General features: G+C 46.6%; 1 protein-coding gene and 1 non-coding gene across 2 annotated transcripts; one reads left to right on the forward strand and one right to left on the reverse strand.

Annotated features, from left to right (window-relative positions):
- The first annotated feature begins 6,786 nt into the window (after nt 1–6,786).
- On the forward strand, nt 6,787–25,474 carry LACTBL1 (lactamase beta like 1). Its single transcript, XM_075437560.1, is given in 7 exon segments — nt 6,787–6,831; nt 10,050–10,194; nt 11,566–11,675; nt 14,434–14,591; nt 19,062–19,309; nt 22,173–22,278; nt 24,496–25,474. Coding segments are annotated over 7 exon segments (1,791 nt in total).
- TRNAN-GUU (transfer RNA asparagine (anticodon GUU)) lies at nt 15,498–15,571 on the reverse strand. The gene has a single exon. It is a non-coding gene; the product is annotated as a tRNA-Asn (tRNA).
- Nucleotides 25,475–26,086: the final 612 nt, after the last annotated feature.

The raw sequence follows: 26,086 nt of genomic DNA on the forward strand, positions 1-26,086 counted from the left end.
TATCAGAGAACTGGCTGCTGGCAAGCAGTTAATGAGAGAGCTTTGAAACGGCTCAGTAAAAATCCAGCTTCCCTGCAGACTTCTGAGACGTGTGTGAAAGAGGAAAGGGAGCCAAAGCAGGATCCAGCTGAGATCTGCACAGACGTGGGGTGATGGTGGCTTCATGATTGCTCCACGGACTGAGAGAAGCCCCTTTCAGATCCAGCACAGGAGGGTTTTTGCAGAGCTTTAGGGGCTCTGCCTGTGGCAGGTCAGGGCTCTCTGCCCTGAGTCCAGACCCCTTCCCTATGGCCCGAGCCAGCACCAGCATGCTGCTGAGTCAAGAAAGTGCAAAGGTGTGTTTAGGCCATGAGAGAGCACACAAGGGAGCTGGGGCACAGGGCGTGAAGGACAGTTCTTACATTACAGAGTCATTCTTCTACTCGGTCTGGGTTTTGGTCTCTTCACTGTGTCTTCCCAGCAGCAGAGAGGAGCTGGGAGAGCAGCAAACGCAGCTGGATGCAGCTGCTGCCTGGGTGGAGGAGCTGCACATCCACACACCAACCCAGTAGCACAAAAGCATCTCCCTAGACTGCAGAAGTCAAGCGAGGGAAATGCCGTGGTCCTCCTGTTCCTCTCCACTGAACTAAATCTGCAGCAGATACAGCAAAGATCCCTGCACAGAGGCATGTGATCAGGCCTGATCCTCAGGGACAAGCAGCTTCTCTGAGACCCAAGGCAGCTGGATGAGATAAGGCAACCATCATGCTTCTAGTTGTACTGGTTTATTCCTTTCTGTTTGTTTGTGTTGTGAGAGCACTGACAGGAACTCACATTCATCCTTCTCTTTTGAGATGAGAAAGTCTTCGTCTTGCTGTGTGACTGAGGAAAAAGAGAGGCAGCCTGAGAATCAGGGCTCTGCGGCTCCCTGGCAGAGCCTGGCGTGATGCCCGTGCTGTGACAGGCACTGCCACCGTGACTGACTGCCACCCACACGAGGTCCTGTTCACAGCACAAACACACGGTGCATCGCGGATCCCGTGCTCGCAGGGGTCCTTCTGGCTGCGTGAAATCCTCCCTGAAGCAGACATGCTGAAGATCCCTGCTTGGGATGCTAAACTTTTTCATACACCTGGAACTGCAGAGTCTAAATGCAGTGTCTAAACGCTCAGTGTCACTTTAGACAGAGAGGACAACGGGATGTGCCACGTTGCCATAGTTATGCTCCAGAAAGCGGAGGGAATTGCCCAGCATTAAAACAAAATTTCAGCATCAGCAGCTCTAAAACTTAAAATAAACGGCCAGGTTAACAGTTTCTGGCTTTTCGTTTGTTTTCTAGAATCAGCCTTTAGCGTGGCATTTTCATATTGTCACCAAAAAGGGTTAGAAATACAGGTTGTCACTGAAATGGTGGATACTAATCACATGACTCCAGGACCTGCAGACTGAGGTAACTGTCAAAAATCCCATAATGCATAGTAGGAATTCTGTAGTTTTTCAGTGGCAGAAATACTGAACTGCCTCATGTGTGTTAATGACCTGCAGATGTTCACTAAGGTTGTGGCATCTAGGACATGCATGTTTCCTGTCCGTGCGCAGTTCCAGGAGCAGCATATTTTTGCATCAACATGTTGGCAAGTTAAGGAAGAAAAAAACACTTTTTCTGTAAATGTTTTAATAAATCAAGTGTATTGAAATGAGTTCACTCTTGTCAGGGAGCGAGAGGGCTGTCTGCGTCCCGAGGGACGGGCAGCCAGGAGCCAAGGGCAATAACACAGCCAGTGGGAAGGGACCTCGCCAGCCAGGACCCAGCCCCACACTACCCAAGCGAGGTGAGCAGAGCAGCACAAGACATGGTGGCCAGGTTCAGTCAAGAGTCTCCATCATCAGGGGAGCTAGTGTTGATGAGGCAGGTCTGATGTCAGTCAACATCAGGGTCAGGCATAGGAATGGCCACAGCTGCCCTGGGGACCAGCAGTCTTAAAATATTTCTCAGGTAAGGACTAAAGTTGCAGGTCTTGAGCTTAAATGCAGCCCTTTGGGCCAACAGGCAGGGCATGGAGGCACCCCACCTCAACCAGGTGAGGCTGGTCCTGGCCGTTAATGCTCTCAGGGCCCTGACAAATCCTCATGGAACATAACGTAGTATATCCTGTACTGCAGTATGGAGCAGCATTTCCATTTCTATAGACTTTTGTTTGATTTTATCACAAACCTGTTGATAAACAGTTTTTCAGCAAATCCCCAAATCCTGGGGTAGTGGGATCGTGACATGTTAAACAAAAGTGCAAAAACAGTGTGCCTCTGTACTACTTATTTTGGAGAAACCTTTGATAACATGTCCCAGCTGCCTGCAATATTGAATATTCCTTCTGAGGCTTCCAACTGTTGCTTTCTGAATTCCTGAGTTGGACAATGCCAGCAAATAGCAATGCTGGCTGTCCCCTCATCGCCACCCGAGTGCGCACGGTCGCTAGCACGCCTGGATACGGGAATGTGCAGCCGGAGCCCATTTGGCGCTCCACTCGGTCTTTTGACTTTCAAAGCTCACTTCAGCCATACAAAGCGATGACGAAAATGAACCAGCTGGTAACGGGACACAAAGGCTGTCAATGGCGCCCAGCACGACACAAAGGACACCCAGAGGGACAACAGAGTCCCTGGCTGAGCTCCGCAATGTGGGGCTGTGGAAGGGGGAAAATCCCCCTTCCCCTCCATGCTGGTTCAAAGGCTGGCATGGAGAGGAGGGCAATTAGAGCTGCCAATCGCTCTTCCTGCTGCAGCGTCCCCTTTGTCACTGCGAAGAGACTGACAGCCAAATAACGAGGTGACAGCGCGGCTGAGCCCACATCCCTGAAACACGCTCACTGCTCTCCCCAGCAGTCAGAAAGTGCCTGGACCATTCATCCGAGAGCCTGCCTCTGTTAATTTTCTAATTCCTTCTTTCTTTTTAAGCTGTTCACACATCAGGACCCAATGCATCCACTCAGGCTGTTTCATTTGAGATTGTGCAAGTACTTGGGGTGAAATTTCACCCCGACAGCATCTGTTGGTTTTGAATCATCAGATGTATAGAGCAGGAAAAAAGGCATTTCCACAGTGGGATAGGGTCTGCGTGAGCCTGCTTCTGTGTGCATTTCACTGCCACACTTCACAGAGCCGTGATTACTCACCACTTAGTCACTGGGCCTGTTTACTTTGTAGATAAAGGAGTAGCTCAGGGCTGTTTTTTCTCCCAGTCTAGGAGCCAGCACACCTCTGAGCACAAAAATTCACATCAGTTCTTTTGCTAGCTAGCAAAACCAGACCTTGACAGTTCTCTGTATAGGGATCTGCTCTGAACCGGTGGCCTGGGCAGCAGCTGGCACGCTCCGGAAGATCTCTGGGTAAATCTTTTTTTCCTGCCTGTGGCAGGAAAATCACATGAATACCCTTCAAGGCAGAGATCTTGCAGGATAGTACTGGGAAAGTCATAAGACAGAGCTTTTCCTTATGCACATGTGGTGTGTTAGCCTTGGCTAACAGCAAGAGTCCCACCCAGCTGCACACTCATTCTCCTCCCTCAGCAGGAAAGGGGGAGAAAATAGGAAAAAAACAGGAGCGGGAAAGCTCATGGGCTGAGACAAAGACAGGGAAGTCACCAATAACTGTTGCAGGCAAAACAGATGCGATTTGGGGAAAAGTAACTTCATTTATTGCCAATTAAAATATAAACTAATCACAAATTTGGGTAGTGGAAAACAAAAGACAGACATTAACCCAACCCCTTTTCCTGGCCCCTTTTCCCAGACTCAGTTTCACCCCTTCAATCCAGACTCCCCTACCCACCTCCCTGCCCAGAAGTGATGCTGGGGGTGTTGGAGGCAGGGAGTCAAGGTCAGTACAAAGCGGTTTCTCTCTGCTGCTCCTTCCCTGTGCTCCAGCATGGGATCCCCACAGGCTGCAGTCCTGCAGGAAAATCTCCTCCAGCGTGGGTCCTTCATGGGCTGCATTTTCTTCAGGAATATCCATTTGCCCGCAGGCTGCTGTGTGAACATCTGCTCTGGCACGGTCCCTTCCACAGGCTGCAGGGTATGTCTGGTCTGGTATGAGTCCTGCATGGGCTGCAGAGGATATCTACACCACCACGGAGCACCTCCTCCTCCTCCTCCGACCTTGCTCTTCCTCTGTTGTTTCTCACTTTGTTTTTTCCTGCTCCTGCTCCCTCCATCTGATGTTTTCTGCCATTTATTAAATATGTTTTCACAGAGGCGTCACCAGCTTCGCTTTCACCTTCAAAGGCTTTGACCTTCGGTGGGTCTGATACAAGGCTGACTGGAACCAGCACAAGGCAGCCCCTGACTTCTCCCCAGAGGCCACGTCTGCAACCCCCCGTTACCAAATCCGCTCTGCATATAGCCCACCTAGTATAACAAGCTGTATCCCACAGATGCAGCTAGGGAAATGGGGATGAGAGAGGAACTCCAGAAAGAGGAGAAGACTGAGATTCTGTCAGAATGAAATGCGTGGGGTGCCCAGCAGGATGCTGCAGGGGGGAGGGGTTGTGACGGGAGGGTGATATCTCACGCTGCTGATTTCCAGTGTCTCTGCATTAGCCCCGTTAGTGCCAGTGACAAAGATGTTTTCTGGGAAGGGCTGGCCAGCTAATTTAGCCGTAGAGAGCCTGCCGGCCTTCTGGCTCGCTGCTCCAGGAACAGCCTGCCCCATGCAAAGTGCCCGTGATTGCAGCAGTGCGTGGCTGGCTCCAAACAGAGAGGGATGCAGCCAGGCTGTCTGTCGGGTGGTCCGGGACATGCACAGGTCTTTGCGTCCATCTGCAGCTGTGAGGGTAAACAAGGCTAAAAAGCCCCTGGAGAGCTGTCTGGTTTGGTCATTCCCTGTCCCTGCTGGGCTCCTGGGCGCTGTTTCACAGATTGACCTTCACAGCCTGGGGCTGTGCTGCTTTGCTGTAACTGGTGTTGTGAAACACGGGTTTTGTGTTCAGTCGCTTCTGTGCAGTATGTTTTCGATCGGTCAGCAGGGAGGACAACTGCTCTTTACCTTCCCGGTGGCTCTCCAGGTCAGAGAGACGCTCAGGAGGGAGAGGCTGTGCTGGAAACCCAATCAGGACAGAGCAGGCACGAGCTCTTCTTACCTCTTCTGCCGCGTTTTGAGGTTTCTTGAAGATGGGACCCATCTCTGAGCCAGTGAAAGGCCATTCAGTTGCAAGGAGGGGCTGAAAAACATGAAAGCGAAACTTATGAAACACTGCTGAGCCAAGGAAGACTGAGACTCCATCGTGGCTGTGGGTACACAGGTCCTTTTTTGGGGAAAAGCACAGAGCTAATTGCTCTTGGAGAGAAGGCAAAGAAATGGGGATATTGAGTGAATTGCTGCAAAATACACTGAGTTGGAGACTTGAAAAACTCAAATTTTTTTTAATGAACTCATAAAAACAGAGTGAAAATGGAGAAGGAATGGGATGACAATGTGTAATATGGAAAGAGGGTGAGCGACCTACATGTGTGCTTCTCTTTGGCTTTGAGTGAAGATCACTGCACAGACTGTGAAGGAAAGTCTGGGGAGGATGGTAGCAGAGACAGAATAGAACAGGAGTTCGCAGAAATGAGGATCAGCAAAACTGTGAGCATCTAGATCTACTGTAATTAGTAAGGAGGTCTTCTGCACCCCTGTTCACCAAAATTTGGGCACAACTCTGGGGCACAGGCATAGGGCTGCATAGGCTCCACTTGCATATTTTGAGCACTGCCAGAGCCTGGGCTGCTACTGGAAATACTGAAGTGAAGAGGTGGTATTGAAGAGAATAGCACTACCTGTGTGCATCTGAGGAAGGCAATAGGATGGCAGGGCCCCTGAGGTGCATAATCTCCCTAGATTTTATGCATAACAGGGGGCATGACCATGTTCTCCTCTTTGAAGATATTTTGTAATGTACTTTACATGGTAATGGCAGTTCGTTATTAACATTTCCAGCTCACGGTGTGTTAAGGATACCCTCCTCCCCAGCTCCCCATTTTCCACTCTTCTGTATTATCTGAGCCATAACATCACCAGCAATACTCCCTTTTGACTGCAGCCTGGACAGATGCTGCAGTGCTTGGGGAGGGGTGAGGCATGGCCGATTAATCTGTGCTCAGAGAGGCTGACTGCTGGGATTAGTGCTTCAGATGCTCTTAACATCTGCAGCTCCAGGACAGCCCCAAATTCATCAGCACTGGAAGCCGGAGGGTAGCAGCAAGGCTGGTAAGAGCACTTATGGGGGGGTTTGCCTATTGAATTGCCACTGCCAGGTAGCAAGACAAGATGAAAATCTTATGGGAGAGGTGGCAGCTGTGCCGTTGTCTTGGCACTTCCAAATCTGTCATAGTTTCTTGGCCGTGTCTGTGATTCCCAAGACTAAGGAGGGTGGTGTTGGCTGTGCAGAGAGAGCAAGGCCAAGGAGAGGGCTGGAAAGACCCTGCAGAGCAGGCACAATGGAAATGTGTCAGCCCTGAAAGTCTCAAGGCTCCAGTTCCTTGTGCTGGGGAGGTGGAATGAGGATAGCCATGGGCCCTGGCAAGTCACAGAGTGCTGCCAAACCAGAGGTAGGGAGAGGGAATGTGTTACTGGGGTTTTATGTGGTTGCTGTGGTTTATCTCCCTGTCCAAAACCAGTCCCTTCCCACTGGTCTGCTGACCTGAGCTGGCCTTTGCTACTCTGGGCTTCACTCCTTGCTCTGACTCCATTTTTTTCCTGCACTAACTTTTTATTTCTCTTTATCACAGGGTTTTATGAGCCTTTCGTTTGTGGAGACAGGCAGCACAGGGAATGAGAAGAGACTTCTGAGCAGCCATGGATGGGTTACAGCTGCGGGTAAGGCTCACCTTGTGCAAATCACAAACTTCCACCATCTTTCAGAGCCCCCAGCAGCTAAGGGGAAAGAAAATACCAGCTCCATCTATGTCTAGTGAGCCTGTTAGCTGGGAGTGACTCCCTTGCCTATCACCGCAGGGGACTCCAGGAGGCTGTTCGGGATTAAGTCCAGAGAGTGCCTGAGCTCCCAGCTTAAGCTCCCCCACCTCCCCTTCCTGCGAACACCCCAGCCTGCCCCCTCCCAAGCCCGCCGAGGGACGGTGGCTGGAGGCACTCAGGGACTGTCCATCTCATGAGTTAATTGCCTCCTGTTCAGATGTCAGGAGGAGATGAAGCAGCTATAAATAGATTGCAAAGCCCTCATGGTTGCAGCTGTGATCACACACATGGCAGAGAAGCATTAGGAAGAATTAACATTCAATCTCTCAGGCACTTTCCTGAGAGCAAATGCCATTCTGTCCCTGTCTCTTAATCTCCTCACCCAGGGGAGGTCAGCAGCAGTTTCTGAAGGGTCTGAATGGGTCAAATGGACAGGAGAACCCAGAGCAGGACTGTTGGGCAGCCAAGAATGGCCTCTTCAGGTGGAGCGACCGAGCAGCACCTGCCCGTGATGACCAGCTGCATTTAGGAGCATGGCAAGGTGCTCTGCTCCCCCCTCGCTGGGGCTGGGGTCAGACAGTGTGGTTTTGTTATAGTACGCACGTGCTGAGATGACTGACAACAGCCTCTGGGACCGGGACGGCTCCTGGTGATGGTACGTGCAGGGGACTGGGGCTCGTTCGGGCTGTTCCTAGCTGGGGTTGAGACGTGTCTCTGATGGAGCGGCTTGCAGGGTCTGTGGTGGTCTGTCTATGTCAGCACGGTGGGGCAGGACGCTGCACATGGGTGATGTATGTGAAATCCCCATTTCTTCCCTTCCCCCCCCCTCCAAGTTTTCAAAGCTCATGGGGGAAAATTGTAGCATGCGGATAACCTACACATGGGAAGCTGTGTGCACTTGTTCCTGCATGTGTTTGCATTTATTTGCATGCGTCTGAGTTCTTGGTAGCCTCCCTTCCCCTACCTTGCTGTCTTTATGCTGTTAGCAGTGATGGTCACTGAGCAGTGTACATGAGATGGAGGAACCAGCTGAAAGGGAGGTAAGACCAGACGGGTCCTGGAGTGGGAAGTGTGAGGAGTCTGTCTGTAGGTATCTATCATCTGTTTGCCTGACAGGCTTCCAGGTACGGGGAGAGTTGTATTTTTCCTGAAAGGTGGGTTAGAGGATAGACCATCTCCTCAGGGTGATGAATATTCCTCACACTTTTGCATATTTGATACCCTGTCAACACGAGAGAGATCCACGTCTCTAGTTTCATAGCATTGCCATGATTTCATTGCATTGCCACTAGACTAAGGGTCAGAGTACGAAAGAGACATTCAGGGCACTCATCATCCACCAGAGGCAAAGGGGAGCCTGGACTAAAGGCTGAGAGTTCAGTGTTGGTATCTTTGGATCCTTGGTTAGTGGTCTAGGGAGTCTGGAGATCATGAGATGAGGCACATATCAGAAAAACCTTTTCCTTTCACCCCACTCTTAGGGACTCAGGAATCAGTTTCTCAGTGAAGCAAGGAAAGAGGCAGAAAAATGGTCAGAGAAACTGCAGGTCAGTGGAGGAGTCACCTTAATATGACAGGACTAAACCCAAGAAAGTCATCCCATGACTACTCCAGGGCAGAGAGGGTCCTGTCACACTCCTTGCTGCAGGAAAACAGCATCTCATTGCATCTCTAGGAAACATCCTTCAGCATAAACTGAAGCCTGCCAGCATGAGGGTGATTAAAGAGACCTCAGTACAGAGGCTACTGCTTGTGTGGATGTGATCTGCCTACTAAGGCACTGTATGCGACTGTGTATGTCTAAACTGAGCTGGTTTTGGTGTCAAAATGGCATTCCCCTGTTTAGGAACACATGGCACTCAGCTGGAATATGGACTGCATCTGTGCTCTGGGAGGCTCAGGTCTGTGTGGATCTGCAGGCACCTGTACGGTCTTAAGCCAACCTTGAAGTCTTAGTTATGTTATGGAAGAAATCAAAGTAAGCTACACCTGCAGAAATTTATGTGGAAATGCCTGAACTGGATAAAGAGCTTCAGAAATAATTGTGATGTATTTCTGTTATTGTATAGAAAATGGAATTGCAACCTAGAGTTTCAGCAGGGGCTAGATTCCCCAGCTGGGTCCCTACAGAGCCAGAACCTTGTGCAAGTCCGGAATTCGCTCTGCAGATTCCCTTGTTGTGAGTGACAAGGCCCAGCTGACTTGCAGAAGCTTTTGCATGAACTATCCTGTATCTCAAAAAAGAAGAAAGGGCCACGTGGAAATCTAAAAGGAGTATTTTAGTCTATCCTACAAGTGAGTCCAGACAACCTGAAACAGCTTTGGAATATGGACCATATTGGATGCAAATGATACACCATATGTTTTAGAACATTAGTTGCCAAACTTTCAAAAGCACCCTATTGACCTCCTACAGTTGGTGAAAGAGCACAGCTCGTGCTTAGGCACCTAATCATTTGTCATCCATTCCTTGTTTTTCTCTAACATTTATATGGTGGTATCACCAGCCTGGATGGTCTCCAGTGTTGTGAGAGCTGCACAAACTCAAAATATTAGCCAGTTTTCCAAAACACGGCATCTGTAAATGCCAAGCTTACAGATGGTACATGATATAATGGGAATTACAGGCACAAGATAAAAGGGTGAGGGCAGTATATGGTGAAAAATTCCATCTTTCATCTATATAAGCTGGATCTGCTCAGATGATCTGGCCGGTGGATGCTGTGAACAGATGCTGGACTCTGGGAAATAGGAGATGGAGAGCTATCAAGGAAGAAGTCATGATGGTTGAGAAGGGAGGAAATGAGTGCTGTAACAGTGAATTCTGCCAGCCTGGGCTGATGAGATTCACCTGCAGGGAGGGGAAAAGGCAAGAGGAGTGTGTGCTGTTCTTTTACAAGCACCAAGGCCATTAAGGTAAGGAGAGCAACATCTTGCAAACCTCTCTGAAAGGCAAGAAGTCATCTCTGGTTCCAGTTACTTCGATGTGGTCTGGTATTCCACAATACTACTGGAATTAGTCCGGCCTTATTCTCTGATGTAGTGTGCCTTTTTCAGCTAATTGGTATACGTGACAGGTAGTTTTTTTCTCTCTAAGATCGTATCTTTTCTGCTTACAGCAGCCATCCGGCAGCCGGAGCCTCCTCAAGCTCACTGTTATGGAGGTGAAGTGGATTCACATGTTGTTTATCTTCTTCTTCCTGTTGTCTGTTGCAATGACGGGCTGTTTTCTGTGGCAGTACAGCCTCCCCAAGGTGGAGCCCCGTGAGTAGTCATCTTTAAGCTTGGCCATGGTTTGGCACAGAAATTTATGAGACCAATAAACGCCTTTCTCCCCATGTGGACTTTTGTCCCCAAAGAGCATTTCCCCAAACAGCACACAAATTCACCTCCTCCTAGCTGGTGCAAGGACACAGAGGAGATGAACATTGGGTTGATGGAGTACCATGTAACTCTGCTGGTATCCAGAGAAGTGCCAGTACTTCTGGCTTCAACCTAGATTAATTGATATATCAAGGAGACATTTTATTTTACATTCTCTATCTTTCTTCTTTAGCATCTTGTTGTAAAAGTCACTTCAGCTTAGAATGGGTTTTGTTTTACAGCTTAACATGTGTTTCAGCTTATGGGTTTGTTTCCTTTGTTTTTCCCCTAGTCTTAGATCTTTGAACTGGCTCAAGCCCCCAGTTCACACTAGAACTCCCTTACGCTGATTATGGAAAACTCAACAGATAGACCAGCCACTGTATGCGCAAGGATGAAATATATGCAGTGTAACTGGATCAGAGTTTTAAGTAGCCCAAAGGGTGCATAAAATCCACAGTGAAAGTGCCAGAAGTACTTCATAGACCAATGTCTGAAAAGATTTCAGACTTTACATTTTTATCACAGAGTATCAGAGGCTGCCTGTAGGCTCTTGTGTATCCACTCCCATTCATCTCAAAGTTTTCGTAGTGCCATTTCACTTCTCATCTGCATTTCTAATGTTTCGTGCTCGGTTGGTAAGCAAAAAGATAAATAAGCATTTTGTTTACAGCTTACAGAGCAGAGGAGTTGTGTTTATGAACACCTTGGGATCAACTGGGAAAACAGTGCCTCCAAGTAAGAGAGTTCCAATCTCTTACTGAGTTTAAAGATCTTCACTTGCCACAAAAATTTATTATATGTCTCTGGCATATGCAGGATGCAGCTAATTCACAAGACATGTGAAAGGCTGTTATAGTGTCAGATGCATGGGACAACCCTGTCCTCCTGAACCCAGACACAGACTTTCCCCTAGACATGGGCAGAGCACTTTCATGGGGTCTAAACCCACTGTCAGGTACCCTACAGAATCTTCTGTAGTCCCGTTTCCTTACTATTCCAGGTTGCAGAGGCAGTTGAAGCCTACTGCAGCTCCTGTTCATTCGTGTACTGTACCTTGTTGGAATAAGCAATAACAGAGCACAGTGCCCTCTTAAAGTGCTGTTTTATGTGAGATGATAGAAACAATTCAAGAATGTCTCTTTGCCTATGCCAAAGTGTCCTCCAGCTTTGGACAACAGAAGCAAAAAAGCTCGTGCTGACTCCTGGATGAGGTTAAAGCTTGTTAGTGTCTAGTCAAGTCACGTGTGCTATCTTTGAAATGTTTTCCAGGCCCATCTGTGATGGAAGTGAGATCAGAAGCTGTGCAGATGTGCCCTCGCTATCCTGAACCAGTACCTCTGGACCACCCAATCCCTGTTCTGAAGGACGCGTTGGAGAAGGTCTGTGAGGAGAAGGGAACAGAGGGAGACAGAACTCATGACTGCTTTTCTGGAGGTGCAAAGAGAAGAATATGTATTTTGCCCCTGAGCATCTCTGGGGAAGGAGGTGGGGAATCGAGGAGGTGGAGAACATGTGAATCTCGAAAGGAGTATATAAAACTCCTTCAATGAACTTACAAAACAGGTCAATAAGCAGTTGTTTTATCCTAACGGTAAGCTATGATGAAGAAACATTATTACTTGTCCATCAGAAGGTCTGGTGAACATACATCATCACAAAATGACGGCTCTTGGCACCTCGTCTACTTTTATGTCCTGGAAAGCAGGTGACTCATGTAGCTAGTTCCTATTCATCAGTGACTGCCATTTCATTAATTTATTCTTTTGCTGGCTTTCCCCATGCCACCATTTAAAAATTAAAAAGCGACTTGTAGGTAACTGCAAGAAAGGGAATGGAGGGGAAGGGGAAAAGGGAAGGGGATCTGCATCTGAATGAAAGAGACCTGGTTTTCCTCAGTATGATATACTGTCTCTGAAATTTTAGCACTATCTGAAATTCTGGTAAGGTCTATTCGCAACGAGGAAGTACTGCAGTAGTGCCTTGACTGTATGGGCCAGAAGGACAGTCATGCTCTGGCAGGACACTCCTGATTTTGTAGATCCCTATCATATAAAATAGCCTCTCATTTGTCTCTTTCTGGTGAGTAGCTTAATTAGTCATAATAGAAGCTGTCCCACAGCTCTGATCGTTCTTTTTACAATTCTTTGAATCTTTTCCAGTTCTAGCCTACTGTTGTGGACATGCAGGAAATCAGTACAGTATTCAAGGTGCAAGTGAATCAGGGATTTATACAGTGATAAAATGGTGTTTTCTGTTTCATTTTATGTTGCTTCTCTAATAATTCCTCATATTTGATATATCTTTTTTCTGCCACAGGGCACTGAGCAAATGTTTACACAGGAGCCTCCATCATAGCCCCAAGGTCTTGTTCCTGAGAGCTAATGACCAGCTCACTGCCCATCTGTGTGCAGGTGTTGTGAAGTTAGGCTTGATTTCCTGCATGCACAACGCTTTATCTGCACTGAATTTCAATTGCTATCACTTCACATTCACTTTTATGAAGTTTCTGCTGCTGTCTCTGGGGTTACTGTAGAGATTTATTTTATTATTCAATTAGGATTAGTCAAGGAGGTGGGGTGGTGCATAACATTGAGTGTCCATCAGAGAGTCATCTAACCTCCCTGCTTTGTGCTCCTCAGACGTGAAGTATCCAAGCACTTCTCTGATGTAGGCTGGTAAAACTATTCCTATTTTGCAGATGGAATAAGGCACAGAGAACCTGAACACTAGATGCGTAGGAAGACATAGGTATTTGAGGGGGACTGAGGCACCAGAACCTCAGAAGTATATCTTCATGTGCCCTTAGGTTCTGCCTAAGTCTGTGGACACTTGAACCCACGCTAAAGATCTTTCCCTACCTGAGACAAACTACCATCCTGTGCCAGGCCAGGGACCCTGGAACTGGGATTCTGTACAGTGCCAGATGTGATTATACTGCATACAGGGGAGGACTTTTTCCTAGCCCACAGAAGTTCAAAACAGGAGAGTGGCATTTGCTCATGCATGAGGCTTAAGGAAACATTTGTCTTCTGAGGGTAAATACTTTTGTTTATCAGAAAAGCCTACATTTTCCTCAGAAGAGTCTTGCTGGTGGCCAAATCCAAGTGTTGAGTATTCGATGACACTCAAGTCAAGAAGACCATTACGTATTTCTATCAACTTTCTGCAGGTCCAGGCAGGTCTACATGCCAGACTTTCTCTGAGAGAAGTCTAAGGAGGACCATGCTTGCTGACATGAGACCAGTCTGTTCTCTGGAGGTGCTGGTGTGCCCAGCTATACTAGATGAGCTACTGGCAGATGGGGAGGAGAGAGCAAAGAACCACTACAGAAGGACTTGGCACAAGTTGGATGTTCCCACTGCTGGCTGTTGGTGTGCCTCATCAGTCCATTCGGTAAAAAGGTCCGGAGGACATGATTTGGCTTGGCCTTTCCTGTCTCAAGTACTGGGCTTGGAAGGCCATTTCTTATGTCTTAACCTCTCTGCACAGAAGATAACCTATGCATGATGATGACATAGCTTTGAAAAAGTCATAGAAGAGCAAGACCAATGCATTCTGCTTGCAGGAGATGGGTGGAGCACAGCTGGCTGATAAGGTCTACACAGTCCTGGCACAACAGGGAGCAAAGAGCAGTCACAGCCCTCTAACTGCTCAGTGCATTTTCTCAGATGGCAGTTTAAACAGGAGTCCAAACTCTAGCATGTTTCATGACATGAAAAGTGTCGTGGAATATTTGAAAAGTCTGGATCTTTTTCTCATGCATCTTTGAACCTAAAATACTAGTGCAAAGGACAGAAGTGCACAGTACAATTTAAAAAGGGAGAAATTGCAATTATTAGGTTTTAATGTTTGGTTTTAATCATATAAACATCATAGGTATTAAAAGGATGAGCACCACATCTTCTACACGGTGGACTTGTAGATTGAAACAAAGGTACTGGATAACCCAGCATAAGCAATTCTGAGGAACGAGTACAGTTAAAATATTTTCTTATGCCAAAACACATTTGAAAAAATCACTTTCAAGTGCTTGGAAGTAAGGAGGGCTGATGTCCTGGGTCTTCTACCACCTGTTACAGACTAGATGCATTATAAGACTCTTCATTTAGATATTCATTATTTCCCATCATTCTCCAGGTAGATATGATGCTGCGCCAAAAGATTCATAGCTCTGGTCTCCCTGCCATATCTGCCATTGTTATCTACAACGACACTGTACTCTGGACAGGCAACTTCGGGAAGAAGAATGGTTCAGACCCCTCCTCAGTGGTGCCCAATGAGTACACTATTTACAGGTGAGACAGATGTATCGCGGGCATGAGAGCTAGAAAAAGAGCAGATACACATATAGAGATCTGATACCTGTCAATAGAGCCACCGTCACAAACTGCATCTTCTACTGGTTCAGATCCGTTGCAGAAACCTCTTCTGAGTTACACTGAAACTCTGTGAGACAGTGCTTCAGCTAGTCCCTAAATCAGCATATGCTTGTGGCTTATTGAGTTGTTTACTCTGGATTTATTTTTTTTTATTTTTAATTTGATCTGACAATATTTTAAGCTGGAACAGCAGTGATCATTCTGAAGGACCTCTGAAAACATGTTACTCCTTACATTGGAATGTCTCCATGCTTTGAGGAGGCCTAGAGCACAAATCTGAAGACTGAGAGCTAGCACAGGTTTTGTGAACAGCAGGAAGACAGTGCCATAGGATTTAAAAAAAAAAAAAAAGTTCTGTCTATCAAAAAATGGGAAGAATATCTACTGAACACATAAAGTAGAGCTGTATGCATATTCATTCTCTCAGTGAAGTCAAAGTCATATTAGCCATTATTTTTTACATGAAGATAGAATCAAGTCTCAGTGTGTCAAGAATCAGTATTAGTGTGTGTTAAAAACAAAAACAAATACAAGGGAAGTGTTTACTTCCTTTAAGGATCTATTTTCTGTGATTTATAACTGTGCTATATATGAAACATACAGGCTGCACTCGGACTATCAAATGTTGTCCTCAGAACAAACAGTTTTGGGAAGTTTGTGCAGCTGTGAATAGCCGTTTTTTCCCAATCTGTATCATGGTAAAATCCCTTTGTAGATGACCTCATGCTGTTTCTTTTAGAATTGTAGAATGGTTTGGGTTGAAAGGGACTTTAAAGGTCGTCTAGTTCCAACCATTCTGCCATTGGCAGGGAGAGGAGAACACGTCCCTGGGTGGGCTCGAACCACCAACCTTTTGGTTAACAGCCAAATGCGCTGACCAGTTGCGCCACAGAGACTGTTCTTAAGAATTTAGTGCCAGTCAGTGTCATTTATGGTCAGAACTACAACAGTATCTGATCATCTTTGAACGTCTGACTTTCATTCTTGGCTAATTAAAACATTCCTGGAAAATGCTTTCGCTCTAGGCAATCTTGCACCGGTCCAAGAATTTCACCTCTAGCAGCACAATACGAATGTCCCTGGCTGTCCCTCTTAAGCATGGCCCCGTTTCCGAAAAGCAACTGAATAGAACTGGAATCCTATTCCAGAAGAGCTTTTGTCAATTTGACTATGTTCTGAAGCCATCCAAATATCAACTCTGAATATGAAATGTAAAACTTTATGGCATTTTAACATTAAAATTCCAGTAAGCTTCTTCCAACTTGTTATGGTATTTACTAAACAATAATTTACAAAATATGTCATCTTATGAATGCTAAGTGAACAGAAGAAGTTCTGTAGCCCACGGCACTATTGGGTCGATACTACTCAAGGTGATTTCACAGTCCAGAAAGGCCAGAGTGTCCTGGGTTTGGCCAGGACAGGGTTAATTTTCACTGGAATCCAGGAAGGGGCACAGCCGGGGGGTGGGGGCTGACCCCACCTGGCCAAACAGAGCCCGGTATTCCATACCATGTGACGTCACGCTGGGTTCCGGTGGGGGGGGCGGCGCGGCGGGAAGGCACTCGCGGCTTGGGTGGGCGCAGCGCCGGTCCTGTTTCGGGAGAGCGGCTGTTGTACGGTTCGTGGTTGTGTTTTCTCCTTATTTGTATCGTTGTTGTTCCTGTTTTCCCTCAGTTTGCTGTTCTGTTAAACTGCCCTTATCCCGACCCACCAGTTTCTGCCTCTTTCTTTCCATTCTCCTCCGCACGCCGGCGGGGGGAGGGGCGGCCGCGTGGCGCTTTTGTTGCCGGCGGCAGCCGAAACCAAAACATTAAATTGGCGCCCAAGGGTGGGGCAGGGATAACGGCAGGGCTGAGCAGCGGGTGTTAAAACTGTTTTCTTAGATTTGCTTAAATTTTGTTATACGCATTTTTCTGTGTTAAGTAGTCGCCGGTAAAAAAGGAAAAAAAAAATGTTTCTGACTTTGATCAAGTGGCTCTGCTATGTAAATCCGTACTTGCACTATGTGTTCATTGCCATGCTGTTCATCATCACTGGAAAAAGGATTAAGATGATGATTTTGCTGTACTGTACGATATCGACTTATGATATGATAACATCACTGTGCATGAAATTAGTCTTGTATTTGCATGCGGCACTGCGGTCATTTCCGTACCTCGGATCCTATGTCTTAGATTTTGTTAATAATCAAACCCAGTCTGTGGGGAAAACCGAAGGGGATACCTTCCCCCACTCTTTCTCCCCCCCTCTCTTCCTCAGGCTGGTCCTAACTGCTTTTGAGAATTTCGAGTACCCCTGGGAGGCTCAGGGCAGCACTCTCCTTTTGTTATGCCTCCTGAACGGGTTCTGGGTTTTGTTTAGGGTTAAGCAAGTCGTTAAGAACATCCTGCAGAGACCTGCCCCGGGGCTGGATAGCTGTGAGTGGCTGGGTGTGTGGGACAGCATGGGCAAGTACCTAGGGCAGTGGGCACCTCCGGTGTTTTTTAAACTCACCCCTGAGGAAGTACAGGATCCGGACAAACTAGTAAAGTATCTGCAAAAAGTGTGCTGCCACCCTGGGAACTCCAGAGAGACACAGATCACCGCAACGTGCTGGGGTCTGGCCCACGCCTACCGAGCCCTGTTCAACACTGTTCAGTGCCTTAAGGGGGAAAGGGGGGGAAACGAAGCAGCAGGCACTGCAGCTGGCGCTGCCCCCCCAGCCGGCCCTGCAGTCCCTCCAGCCCAGCAGGCAGTCACAGCCCCCCCGACCGGCACCACGGCTGCTGCAGCCACAGCTGCAGGGTCTGCCTCGGTTTCCCCAGCGGACACAGCAGCTGCTCCAGCCCCAGCTCCAGCCACAGGCACAGTGACTGAGCCTAATAACCAACCTGTGCAGGTAGCAGTCGCCCCCGTAAAACTAAAGAAAGATGCAAAGAGAGCAGATCGCTCCGGGAGGGATGATGATGAGCCAGGGTCATCACGGGAGATAGAGACAGAGATCATCACCCGGTCCCTGTCCCTGGGCGAGCTGCGAGACATGCGGAAAGATTTCAGCCGCCACCCAGGCGAGCACATTGCCACCTGGCTGCTGCGGTGCTGGGATAACGGGGCCAGCAGCTTGGAATTAGAGGGCAAGGAAGCCAAGCAGCTGGGATCCCTGGCCAGGGATGGGGGCATTGACAAGGCCATTGGGAAAAAGGAACAAATCCTCAGCCTCTGGAGGAGACTTCTGTCAGGCGTGAGGGAGAGGTACCCCTTCAGTGACGATTTTGTATGCTATCCTGGCAAGTGGACCAATATGGAAAGGGGTATTCAGTACTTGAGGGAATTAGCTGTGCGGGAGCTGGTTTACTGTGACACAGACGATGAGCAGGTACCCACAGACCCAGATGAACTCCAGTGCTCACAATCCATGTGGAGGAAGTTTGTGTGGAGTGCACCCTCCTCGCATGCCAACTCACTGGCAGTTGTAAACTGGACCTGGTTTTCAACAACTGGCATCCAGCAACTTCATCAAGATCAACGTCTCCTGCAGACTGTGGGCACGGGCCGCACCAGATACATCAGCCGTGAGCTCCGGATGCAGCAAGTGACCGCCCATCACCACACATCACCTCCCCTGCCACGGAAGACCATAATGACTGATGGAGGCTGAAGTCATGGATTAAATGAACTCAACAGACACTTTAGAGTGATGATCCATAGACTAAAGGAATGATATCTGGAGACAGGAGAAGTGGTGGTGATCAACTGGACAATGGGGGACCTGGGCATGACGTAGATGGTATGGAATAAGGGGTGGATAATGTCCTGGGTTTGGCCAGGACAGGGTTAATTTTCACTGGAATCCAGGAAGGGGCACAGCCGGGGGGTGGGGGCTGACCCCACCTGGCCAAACAGAGCCCGGTATTCCATACCATGTGCCGTCACGCTGGGTTCCGGTGGGGGGGGCGGCGCGGCGGGAAGGCACTCGCGGCTTGGGTGGGCGCAGCGCCGGTCCTGTTTCGGGAGAGCGGCTGTTGTACGGTTCGTGGTTGTGTTTTCTCCTTATTTGTATCGTTGTTGTTCCTGTTTTCCCTCAGTTTGCTGTTCTGTTAAACTGCCCTTATCCCGACCCACCAGTTTCTGCCTCTTTCTTTCCATTCTCCTCCGCACGCCGGCGGGGGGAGGGGCGGCCGCGTGGCGCTTTTGTTGCCGGCGGCAGCCGAAACCAAAACACAGAGTTAAGGATATTAATTCAAGATCCTTACCTCCATTTTAGCCATTCCCTTCTGAATTAGCAAAGGTGTTTCATGTCAAGCTACAGAGAGCGGGCCAGTTGATCTCATGTACTGACTATCTTTCTTCTTGATTCATGGGTTTCTTAATGTTTACTTTCCATAAATCTTTGTTCCTTAACAGAATTGCCAGTGTCTCCAAGATCTTCCCCACCATTATGTTGTACAAGATGTGGGAGGAAGGAAAAGTCACGTCGCTTGATGACCCATTGGAACGTTATGCCCAGAACTTTGTTATTAAGAACCCTCTGGGAAGGCTCAAGGAATCAGAACAGAGATACACAGCAGATGGGCTGATATTTTTGGAAAAAGGCTCAATGCCATTTAAGCCATCACCTGTTACCTTGCGCAGAATGGCCAGCCAGCTCTCAGGTGAGACAACACTGCTACCTGCTTGCCCTCTGCCTACCACTACGCGACCTGAAAGACACCACAGAGAGAAGAGACCATATGCCAGGGATTAAAAAGGTTGCTGTTGAGGCCATTTCCCAGTATAGACCCTGCACCTTTTCACTTCACAGAGGTCAGGCAGGACCCTTGGAAGCAAGTTGTCAGCAGCTTCATGAAGTGCTAGAAGGAAACTCTTGTCCAGGCCACCTGCTAGGAAAGGGTCAAGCTGCACTGTGGGCAGTGGCATGACCCGAAATCAGGCTCCAATTGCATAACAGTTTTTTGTACTCCAGCGCAGAGTGCTCTCATTTTTCTGAGGTGTAGAGTTGAGGGTCAAAGTGGCACCAAACCTCTTTGCTTTGAGCAGATAGACCTTGATCACTAAGCTAAATTTAGCTGTCCGTGTGGTTCTTGATCTGGGATTCCTGAGCTATTAATAGCTTTGTACTTGCTGGCAGAAGACTATTAATCTGCTGATACCTTCATAATTGGGTAACTCTTACATTAAGGTAGAAGGAGCTCACAGGACCCAGGAGAACTTTAACCTTTCTTAGAAATGAAGCTGCTAATACTTGACTTAGAGATTCCAGAATTTAATGTCCAAAGAGACTGTGCTGATATCTCCTGTGGCATTTTGATTAAACCCTGTAGCACCTGCATTGTTCCAGATCAGAATAAATGCCCTAAAATTAGGACCTAAAAGGACCTAAAACCAAAACAGCGAATTACAGCACGTCAGGACAGAGTACCGCATCATCTGAAGCAAGCCAGTATCAAAATAAAGGTTCCCTCCAAAGGAATGATGTAATTGAAATCTGGAAGCAAACAAACAACCCCAAGTGGTCAGTGGCAGCAGGAGGCAGAAAGAAATGTGTGTGTACAACCCTGCCCAGCCCCTCCCCCTGCAGACAAGGTCTTGCTCCAGCCAGCCTGATGATGTCCTCAGGGGCATCAACTCTGCCTGGTCCCCTCTGACTCTCAGAAGCACCCAAAGCTGGTCTGGCTGCTCCTTGCAGGGGCAGCATGTGCTGGGGCTGCAGCTCCCATCCCTGCCGCAGTTCCCCATCACCTAGTGAGGTGTGAGGTATGCTCCAGAAATACTTGTAGGAAGCATATCTCAAAAGTGTACCTGGTCATAGCATAATCACTTGCAATGTGCAACCATTCCACTGCTTCCATCAATGTGCTGGATTTGTGCCCCTGCTTAGCTCCTTTTATGTTCCTATGTCTTTTTTTTCTAGAATGTGGCCCAAATTTCACAGACCACACCAGCAGGGCACACCAATCAGCTTGGACCCTAACAATTTAGTAGGACAGTTTCAAAATCCCAACTGAAAATCAAATGAATATTTGAGGTCACATGTTACATTTCCTGTCTGTCAAAAACCAAAAAGGAATAGGTTCTGCTCAGCTTCAAGATCAAAGCCACTGTGTGACATATTGTAGAGTGTTTTTCATCGAAATTCTTCCAGTGGAAACTAATCTATAATATATCCTCATTATCTGGGCTTTTCTACATTGCGTATTACAAAAGTAACTCCAAAGAATTTTCCTCTCAAGACTTGATGGGTACATTGCTAGAGGGAAGTTCCAGCTTGTTAAGACCGTGATTTTCAACTATACATGAATGACAGTATGAGGTGCTATTGTAAATTAACAGCATGCCTGTCACTTCAATTAGCAGCCCATGAGGTATAAATCAATGACTGTGGATTTTCTCTTATGCTCACACGCTTCCGGTCTTATCATTTTTAGTGAACCTCAAGAGAGACACTGCACTGCTGGCATGGTGCTGGTGAGATCTCCCAGTGGTGCAACGTTTTCTTTGCTGCCATTGTGGCAAGCAGGAAATGAACAAGCCCATTGTCTACTGGAAGATGCTCCGTGCACCTCTTATCTAGTCATTAAGCTGCACAAATAACCACAGACCAGAAGCAGAAAAAGCGCTCTTGTTCCAGTTCAGATTCCAAGGTCAGGTCAACTGAGAAAAATGTGTTGCTGCTACAGAAGAATAGGGCCTCATTCAGCTTTGCCATGATTAAGCATATGCTCACTGAGCAGATGATTGCAAGTCATTTTTCTGTCATGTACCCTTCCTGATTTTCTCTTAACCTCTAAATTAAAGTCAGATGTAAACTTCTACGAGGATTTCATTCCAGATATAATCCAAGTTCTGGACTTGGCGAGCTGTAGATCCTGTGCAAAGGAGCTGTGGCATTTTGAAAAGCTCTGGCCAAATTTTTTAGGGAATCCATGTTCAGTGTTGTGGAATTAAAAGTGAAAAGAACTTCAGTTTTTCTGCATTCAGAAACCCTGAATATATGTTACTAAAGCTGGGAAGAAAAAAAAGAAAAAGCTAAAAATACTTCAGGCCAAGCCTGGAATGGTTCAGAGAAGTTCAAGCCCTCTGTAGCGAGGCATAAAGAACAAAAACCTGTTTAAAGCAGCTGTTGTGTGCCTTTGTAGTCAAGGCAATACAGTCACATGGAATTACAGACAAGGATTTCCCTGACACCCAGTATCCAATTCTCTTCCAAAATACACTTGAGGATACATAGTTTTTTCAGCCATTCACCGAGCCATTTTTACTGAAATGTAGCAACCCCGAGTTAGTGCTGCTGTAGGACTTACATTACCTGGACTCAGTGGTCCATGATCTGTGTCCTGCAGTCCAGCATGAACAGGTCCTTGCACCACGTTTGCTGAGTGTAGAAAGCACATGTGTGCATCATTGTTGTTTCCATCTTGCCACTGAATCTTGCCTTTGGCTTACTCTTCATCAGACTCAAAGTTTCCTGGACTTTGATTTGTCTCAAATTGCTAACTTGTATTTTCCATGGCACAGGTCTGCCCCGGCGGCTGCGATCTACCAGCCTGCTGTGGAAGGGCAATACACAAGATGCTCTAGCTCTCCTGAAAGATGATGTCTTGGTTGCTGATCCAGGAACCAGGTCAGATAGTTTCACTTACAAGCTTTTGGTCCGGGTTTGTGTTGTTGTTAAACTGCTATAGTTAGGTCCACTGAGTCTTAAACTGTGAAAGCTGCAGATTTTCAAAACTGGAAAGACATGTTAATTTAATTGGTTTAAATCATCATAGATTTCGCTTAAAATCATGCTGTTTCTGAAGTGATTTGCATGCCTCTATATTATCTATATGTTCCATTAATGTTTGTTACAATTTATGTAGCCTGTCAAATGTATATTACTTGAGTTGCAAAGGTTCAAAAATATGAACAGGATCCAATGGACAGCAGGTGAGAGAAAAGGTTCAGACTAACTGGGAAACACTTTCTGAGTCTGCAAAGTTTTTAGTGAATAGAATTATATTCTGAAATAATTTGCCTAGAGTTGCTGAGGATTCACCATGGCTTGAAGTCTGCAAGCTCAGAAAATTCAATGGCTCGATCATGGCAATCTTGTATTAGTTCTGTCCCATGTCATGTAGGACGTCATAATAGATGTGCCTTAAAGGATTTTAAGACTTTAATAGCAATATTTTCTTTTGTATTTATATTATGCTCTCCATTAAGATACACAAGGATATAATAGACTTATAGAATATCCAGTCATAGTCTCTCAGCCCCTTATTACTTGACATGTTGATAGTTCTGTCTCCCTGCTCCTGGATATACGTCACAGCAAACATCATTCTTCATAAAGAAAATTCCTATTCATCGATATAGAAATTTTCATGTATTTTTTCTATATAAGTTTAAATTCAGCTCTATTTCAGATATAAAATTTTAGATCCAGAATGTATTTATTCTTGGGGTAGAAATATATATGCTCATTATGGTTTTATTCAGCTAGAAGGGCTGGAAATGGTTGAAGTGATGCCAAATTTATTATCTAAATAGGCCTCAGTGAGGTGTGTGGCTTCACATAATTTAAAAAGAAAAGCCAAATAAGGTTGAAAACATCATGAATTTTGAAAATGTGTTTGAAAAAAATTTGCCCATTCATGTCTTCATGTCATTAAACTTCATTCAAGGATAAAGACTTAAATCACTTTATGGATATTAAAAACTCAAGCACTCAGGTGTCTTTAATGACTTAACATTGCTGGATGCTGCTTTGTAGACTTTTAAGTGCTTTTTAAGTGCTTTTACCATCTTAAGGTAGCTTAGGTGCTTAAATGATTATATGATGTGAAATCTCCAAAGAGGCTTGAGACCTTTAAGGTAAGGACCTGTAACTCTCAACTCTGCTCTTAAAAAAATTAATGTTTTCTTTAGTGAACAATTATAAACAGTAAGTCAGGATGTTGTAAAATAGGGTGCATGATATGATGTACAGGAGGGGTATGTGCTGCCTAAGAATGGTAGGGAATTTCACAAAGATTAAGCAGAAAACAAAGGACTGACTATCAGAGGCCTCAGGCAAGAACGCACCAAAGGACATGTAACAAACACATCCTAAAGAAGTGCAGATAAACCAGCAGACACCACGACGCTGAGAAATCCACAGACTTCTCAGTGAGCCAACTCATGACCATATACAGGAGGAAAGACTCAGGATTCATGGAAAGGACACTAGGAAGTACCACTTCTACAGCCATCAGGGACCACAGAGACCACGATGGGCTGATGGAAGCCCCACAGAGACCCAGGCCGCATGCATATTTACTATGCAAATATGATAATTAGTTCCAGGAAATAGAATAAATATGTATGAACATTCCAGGAAACTTCATGCACATGCATGTAACGGGGTTATAGAAGCTGGGGGTGAGGCAACGTATGGCGTGCACATTAGGAGGAGCGATCCCCCGTGCATCCAGCGCCGTAATAAAGAATGCCTGCTTTTTAATGCTACATTGGTGTTAAGATGTTTTACTCCTGATTTCAATGACAAGGATATGCAAATATATAGGTTTTTGCATAAAGTTTTTGTAGTTTTCCATCTCCAGCTCTTTCTGTACATGATGGTTAAATAGCTCTGCTGATGTTCCTGTAAAAAGTTTCTCTTTCTTGACTTAACAACAAATCAACCACATTAAGTCTTTCTCTGTCCCTCCTTCTTCTCTCCTCTCTCTTTAACATGTCATCTGATAAAATGAGGATTTTTCCCCAGAGAGGAGAGACCTAGCCACTGTTTTTTCATAGTCATACTCACACTGTATCACTGAGGTAAGGCTGATCCAGATATATTTCTCTTCCTTTTCAGATGCCACTACAGCAATCTGGCCTTCTCACTGATGGCACACGTGCTAGCTGACCATGCAGCTGAGGGGCAATACCAGCGCTGGATCTCAGAGAATATCCTGGACCGCTTGGGCATGGAAGATACTGGCTTCGACATCACACCACCGATCCGCTCCCAGATGGCTGTGGGTTTCTATGGCAGCCGGCAGCCAGCCCCTCTCTATGACCTTGGTTGGTACAGGCCTTCTGGACAGATGTACTCCACAGCTGCTGACCTTGCCAAGCTGGCAATGGTCTTCTTAGGCACCTACCACCGTCGTCTCTTAGAGCCTGACACAGTAAAGACGATGCTGACCCCTCTGTTTAAGTGCTCCACTGAATACTTTGCTAACAAGACCGGCACACCCTGGGAGATTAATGAGCAATTGGGATATGATGTCATTAGGAAGGATGGAGACCTCGATGGCTATTCAGCTACTTTCTCTCTTATCCCCAAGCTCCGCCTGAGCTTCATTGTGTTGATGGCAGGGCCCAGGCCTCAGAGTGGAGATATTGTGACTCAGACATATGAGTATCTCATTCCTGCCATGGAGACGGCATTCAGAGATGCAGAGAAAAGCTTGATTCCTCCTCCAAGTCCAGGCCCTTATGTTGGCTACTATACTTATTCCAACCTGACTTTTTATGAGATCAAAGTTGGACCTGGTGGGGTGCTGGTCATGCAGCAGTTTGGGCCTCATGTGGAAGAGCTGATTCCTGAAAAGTACCGGACAATCAAGCTCCACCACCTGGAAGATCGTGTTTTCCAAGTTGTTTTTGACAAGGAGTTCCCATGTGTTCTGCACCTGGGCTCTGCCTCTATCTCACTGGAGACCCAAAATGGGCAGCTTTTCAACTTTTATCCATTTGATCGTAAGGGTTTGTCTCCTGGCTTTGATGCACCAGGGCTGAACACATACAATGTGGTGCGTGTACTTCGTAAACCTGTATTCTATAGCTAAATGTCCCTTCTACTTTTCTGACCACTTCTGGAAGGTGGCTCAAAATCTGTTTCTAACCAGACTCTCTTGTCTGTGTGGCTTTATGGATGCCATTTAAAAGGGATAGATGGTGGCAAATGACTCTTTTGTTCAACAAATAGGTCACATAACACTTCTAAAAAGACTTTAATGACTTGCAGTCCCTGGCAGTGCACAACAGGCCAGCTAGCAACAGGGGATGCCTGCAGAAAAAAAGAGGTGGGAATGTGCTAATGGGTGGTGTTTGGATGCCACAAAAAAAGCCAAGCACTGAAGTCTCCACACTTAACATTATCTGTTTGATGACCATTCTGATGATTGACTGCTATCACCAAAAGGCTGAGAATTTCCTGTGTCTCTCAGGCTTCTTCAGCCCAAAGATTTTTCCAGGGCTCTTCAGCCCTCCATCTACCATGAATAAGATTCCTCACCTGTGTTTGCCAAAAGCATTATGTACTAGAAAATGTCACCAGGCTGATACCAAGCCCTGCTTGTGATACCTGGGAAGCAAGGGTCCATTTTTTTCCTGGGAGTACAGCAAGGAAATTGTGAAAAGAGCAGGTAGCAATGTGGTTATGTCTTGGCTCCATGGAT

This window comes from Opisthocomus hoazin, chromosome 16 (assembly GCF_030867145.1).
Source record: "Opisthocomus hoazin isolate bOpiHoa1 chromosome 16, bOpiHoa1.hap1, whole genome shotgun sequence".
Classification (NCBI taxonomy): Eukaryota; Metazoa; Chordata; class Aves; order Opisthocomiformes; family Opisthocomidae; genus Opisthocomus; species Opisthocomus hoazin.